This window comes from Asparagus officinalis, chromosome 7 (genome assembly GCF_001876935.1).
Source record: "Asparagus officinalis chromosome 7, Aspof.V1, whole genome shotgun sequence".
In the NCBI taxonomy this organism is placed as follows: Eukaryota; Viridiplantae; Streptophyta; class Magnoliopsida; order Asparagales; family Asparagaceae; genus Asparagus; species Asparagus officinalis.
This window is the reverse complement of record NC_033800.1, coordinates 90,339,121-90,344,597: the sequence shown is the minus strand read 5'-3', so window position 1 is coordinate 90,344,597 and position 5,477 is coordinate 90,339,121. Positions and strand designations below refer to the sequence as shown.

The following is a 5,477-nucleotide window of genomic DNA, read 5'->3' as shown; positions in this document are numbered from 1 at the left end:
CTGACGCGTGCGACGGAGTCGGGGTCCTCGGAATTGCTTGGTCTTTTGGCGGCATGATCTTCGTTCTCGTTTACTGCACCGCCGGTATCTCAGGTGCACCGGCCGGCCCCCTAATTTCCTTGTTCTAATTTTTTCAGCTTACTCTTGATAAGTGTGCGATATGAATGCATATCACTGAGCATCCCACAGTCCTCATACACGTACTAATAAAATTATGTAGCTAGCGTTCATGTACGTATAAATATTTGTTCCTTGCGGTGTGAAGGTAGCTGAATCGCTGGCCGCGTCAAATTATTAACCCGCCGTAGCGAATTTAAACTTTTATGCGGTTAAAATATAATTTTAAGGATGATATTTAAATATAAGTTGAAAAAATTTGTTGGTTTTTAAACGGAGTAGCTGTAAACCTTAATTATTTGACCACGAGATATACATATGCACGTCGAAATTAAATTTTCATTCCGAAGTCCAAAAATCTGGTGTGTGTGTGTATATATCCAAAACCTGGCTTTCTTTAATGAAGGCCGCGGCCGGCACTTGATACGTAGATGATAAAATTCTCGTGTTTTGTGCGCAGGTGGCCACATTAACCCCGCGGTCACCTTCGGGCTATTCCTAGCCAGGAAAGTGTCCCTAATCCGAGCGGTGGGCTACATGGTCGCTCAGTGCTTGGGGGCCATCTGCGGTGTTGGGCTCGTCAAGGCCTTCATGAAGCGCTACTACGATTCCCTCGGTGGGGGGGCCAACGAGGTCGCGCCTGGATACTCCAAGGGCACCGCTCTCGGTGCTGAGATTATTGGCACCTTTGTCCTCGTTTACACCGTTTTCTCTGCCACTGACCCCAAGCGCAGCGCGCGTGACTCTCACGTGCCGGTAAGTCTTTCTTCTCCTATTTTTTTTTTCCTCCTCCTTTAAAAAAAAAATATAAATTACAGGGTGTAGCCCGTAAAGTAGATTGCAACACTCTAGCATACATACTGTGGTAGCGGAAAGAGTCTACTGGTTTGGGTTGCATAGCTTTCAAATGGATGGTGCCGGTGCATATCAAACTGAACATTTAGACGCTCGTAGTTAAATGTGGCAGTCCCTTCACTGTTAATAAAAGAATTCAATTCCTTGTATAAAATTTAATTTAAACCAGACGGCCACTGCTTTTTTAAATATATAGGGCAACTTAGGGGCTGTTTGTTTGAGGGTGTTTTTTTGGAAAACCCGGTTTTTGGAACAAAAAGTAACATTTTTGTGGTTTTAGAAATCCAAAAACTGCGTTTATTTCATTTTTTTTTTTAAGAAATGGTTTCCTAAAACCTTGTCAAATAGTGTCTTTTTTTGGAACGGCCAATTCCTGTCTAAAAGCTCGGAAATGGGCAATTTTTTGGAAATGAGGGTGCCAGCTCAGCTTCTCAGCTTTCTTTGCACGTGCTTTTCCGATTTTTTAGGGGTGAAACAAACTTCAGTTTTGGATACCATTTCCTATTATTTATTTTATCCTTCCATATCAAACAAAAGATTTGGATTCCTTTGATATCCTAAAATTTTTACAGAATTGATTTCTTATGTGGGAAACCATTTCCATAATTTTTTGGAAATGAACCAAACAGCCCCTTAATGCAGATAACCTCTCCCATTTTCGCACCTTATTATGCTTGTGGAAAGGATAAGTTTTGACACGTGTAATCCACTTCTTAGTCCAGTGCGTGATTCCTGCAAAACGTTGACGGCCTGTCGTATCTTCTGATTTATTTCATTCCCTCCCTACTGACTTTTTTAAATTTAAAATTTAAAGAGTGAGAACAGGCGATCGATGGACAATTATATATGATTAAATTTTGAAAAAAAAATCGAGTTTTAACTACTAATTTGGTGCTTTTGTTGTTGTGTAGGTTCTGGCTCCTCTGCCAATTGGGTTTGCGGTGTTCATGGTACATCTGGCCACCATCCCTATCACCGGAACCGGAATCAACCCAGCAAGGAGCTTTGGAGCTGCGGTCATCTACAATGAGCGCAAGGCTTGGCATGATCATGTAATTAAAGATGGTTCCAAGCAAAACGTATACGATTAAAATTTTAGCCAACTTTTTTTTAACATGATTAAATGTTTCATTTTATTGCAGTGGATATTTTGGGTAGGTCCGTTTGTGGGAGCACTTGCAGCTGCTGCATACCACCAGTACATTTTACGGGCTGCAGCCATTAAAGCCCTTGGCTCCTTCAGAAGCAACCCGAGCAACTGAGAGACAGACGACCGGGGAGCGAGCGTGTTTGTGATCGATATGTAGTGTTGTGTTGTGACTCCTTTTTTTACTTTGTGAATTATGCGATGCCCGTGTACTTTCTAGGGTGTTGTAGATTAGTAGTGTGTGATTGGTTTCTTTCTTTATGTTAATTAATTGTTGTTGTTATGTTCACTTTAATCATGTTGTGTCACTTTTTCCTTGATCACCTTTGCTTTCGTGCTTTGCAATTATTGGTACCGGTGCGGAGTGCGGTAGTTTGAAAAAAAAAAGGACGTTCTGAGGCCCACTGAGCTTCTTCTGTCATTATTAGTGAAGTTGGTGCGAGGGGATAAGGGGGTGTTGGCTGTTGAGAGAGAAAAGGGGAGGGCACATGGGGTACCTCGTCCTTGTGATATGCTTGCATTTATTTATCTTTGCTTGTGAAAGTGCAGGGCTGTGAAAAAGTGAGTACTGGGGGTGGGGTGGGTTGGAGTTGTCTCTGGAGCCTGCTGTGCTGTGCTGGGAGACTGGGCTTTCTTTAACCTCTTTTATCTTTGACCTTTTTTGGGAAGGGTTGAAAAAGGTTAAAGATGTATTTAAGTTGGCTTTAATAATTCTATAACTAATTTTGCGTACTTGTACAGTCAGTTTACAGAGTACTCGTTATGACAAATCCTCCTCTTTTTGTCACTGGTTATGAAATATATACATATATATACATATATTAATTACATTAGTGACAATTCCTGTCAAATGCCCCTCAAAACATAATCATTAGGGCTTGCTCTTCTTCCGCGAAACATGGCATCCTCTTTTTCTTCCTAGAGCATTGAAGGTTTGGTGGCATGCCAAGCCCTTGCTACTCAATGCCAAGTAGCCAAGTAGGGTACGATCCATAGATAACATTTCCTATCTAACATTAAACAATCTATTTGTTACATGTTAAACAACCATTAATTTCTTATTTGTTACAATGTTAAACATCTAGATTTAACCAACCAATAGTAGCTGAATTTGAATAAAAATAATATGGTTTGACATGCTAAAGAGATCCGGATCATGATGGAAGTTGCAGTTTTTTAGGATTTGAAAGAAGAGAAAGTTGCCCGGCAAAAGAAATGATGGAGAAAGCGATAACTCAGCAAAAAATTTGGGGATGGTACTGTAGCAATGACCATTAAAACATGATGTTATAAAATAAAATTTCGGATGGAAGTGAAAAAGATGAAGTACCACAATAGTTATAGTATTCCCTTTTACGGTTGCAGGTTACGACTTACGAGTTCGAAGAATCTCCTCAGAGGATTAAACCTTCTTTTTTTAAAACCCACCTATTTATTTAAAAAAGGTTTATTTTGGCTATTAGTCCCTTAAATCTTTTTAAAACTTTATTTTAAAACCCACCTATTTATCAAAAAAGGTATATTTTGACTATTAGTCCCTTAAATCTTTCATATTTTAAAATTAGTTGCTATTAGTTTCCCATATTAGTCGCTTATTCATGTACATCCAAGGTTTACTTCATTTGTTTTAAAACCCAACCCTTTAGTGCCTGTTTGTTTCGCCTTATGAGAGGGTGAAATTGGCCAAAGTAGAAATTTGGGCCTATGCCACATCAGTTTGGAGTTGGCCCATTTTATTTTTGGGCAGTTTGGTTGGGAAGAGGTTCAAAGAAATTGAGTGTTGAAATCATACGCCACCTTAGATTTTTTTTTCCTCCTCTCATTTCCTCTGCAGAAGCTCTGAAATCAGCTTGGGTAAAATTTAGGGGGAACTTTGTTGGGGAAATCAAAGAAATTTGGCGAGGCCTAAAACCACCACCTCCCCTCTATTGTTGCCTCCCCTCATTTTCATTCCCACCTCACTCGTCAAGCTTCTTATTTTCACGCCTCTGTCGACGAAAAGCTCTATTAGATCTGAGCTTTTTCGACGTTGGTTTTGTGAGATCCGATTTTAGATCTGAGCTGTAATCTCTCAAGATATTTTAGATCTGAGCTTTGCTAGTCCTTCAGATCTAAAATGCGTTGCTCGATCGCGGTGTTTTTACGTCCAAAATCAATAAAATTTAGATCTAAGCTTTGCTGGTCCTTCTTGTTGGGTCATTTTGTTTTGATGATGATTAACAAACAATTTATAACTAATGTTGTTTATCTAGTATTTGTGTTTTGTATTTATTCTAGGTAAATAATATGTTGGAGGATGGATGGAATCAAGCCTCAACGATTATATCAAATGGAGGTTGGCGGAATAGTGGAATGAAGCCTTACAATTCAAGTTGAAGATCCAAGTTCAAGCTTCATCCGCAAGTGTACCAAGATAAAGCTTCGTTGAAGATCACAAGATTGGGTATAATTAGTTTAGGGTTTATATTATGTGTGTTAGATACTTTAAGCTCAATATCATATACACACACATTTTATTGGTTTCTATATATATATATATATATAGTTATGTATATATACACAAGTTTTGGTTTTATAGTTTACAAGTTTATATAAATATGAAACCTATATTATTGTTTACATATATATATATATGTTTCATATTTATCATTTTGTTAAATACATATTGTGCAAAACTTTATTTTTGCATAATATTGAGTTTTTAGTTTATAGACTTAACAACAATAGTTTGTATCTTTTATCAAGTCTATAAAATCAGTTTATAAAGTTTTCAAAATATGGTTTAGTTAAAATGACAAAACAAGTATGTTTCATTTTCATGTTTTGAACCATTTTGTAAAATGAAGAGATTTCTCAAATAGGAACTGCTTTTTGAAAACCAATTTATATAACATGTATATTATCATGTTTACAATCATTTCCCAAAGTTTTACATTTTTTTGATTTTGTTTGCTATTTTTAAAAGAGGTTTAAAAATCAGATTTCTGTTTCAAAACAGGCTGATAACTTGTTATCAGTCGACTGGTAAGTCGACTGATAACATCAATCGACTGATGTGTCGACTGAAAAATCACCTGGAATGTTAAAAAGTTTCTATTTTGTTTCAGTCAACTAATCAGTCGATTGATGAAGTCATTGGTCGACTGACGAGTTTATCAGTCGGCTGATGATTTGTCTGGCCTGTAACGGTCAGTTCATCAGTTGACTGATGAACAGTATCAGTCGACTGGCGGCCCAACGGCTAGTTTTTTCTAGCTTTTCTGTTTTTATCTTTTTGCTGGGTTTTGTTGTTTTCTCTTAGCTTTGGGGTTTCCTATAAATACCCCTACATATCCTTAATTCAATTTAAGAAGATAAA

General features: G+C 37.7%; 1 protein-coding gene across 1 annotated transcript; it reads left to right on the top strand.

The window, feature by feature from the left end:
- LOC109848144 (aquaporin PIP2-7) lies at positions 7–2,442 on the top strand. Its single transcript, XM_020417505.1, has 4 exons — positions 7–93; positions 578–873; positions 1,884–2,024; positions 2,115–2,442. Exons 1-4 carry the CDS (start codon positions 54–56, stop codon positions 2,232–2,234), a joined length of 597 nt encoding a protein of 198 aa, XP_020273094.1. The 5' UTR covers positions 7–53; the 3' UTR covers positions 2,235–2,442.

What these genes read in the sequence shown, in the direction of transcription:
- LOC109848144 (XM_020417505.1), top strand. Translation starts at nt 54, where the DNA reads ATGATCTTCGTTCTCGTTTACTGCACCGCCGGTATCTCAG. An exon ending in CGCGTGACTCTCACGTGCCG is followed by an intron (nt 874 to 1,883) that starts GTAAGTCTTTCT and finishes GTTGTTGTGTAG; the next exon opens with GTTCTGGCTCCTCTGCCAAT. An exon ending in GCAAGGCTTGGCATGATCAT is followed by an intron (nt 2,025 to 2,114) that starts GTAATTAAAGAT and finishes ATTTTATTGCAG; the next exon opens with TGGATATTTTGGGTAGGTCC.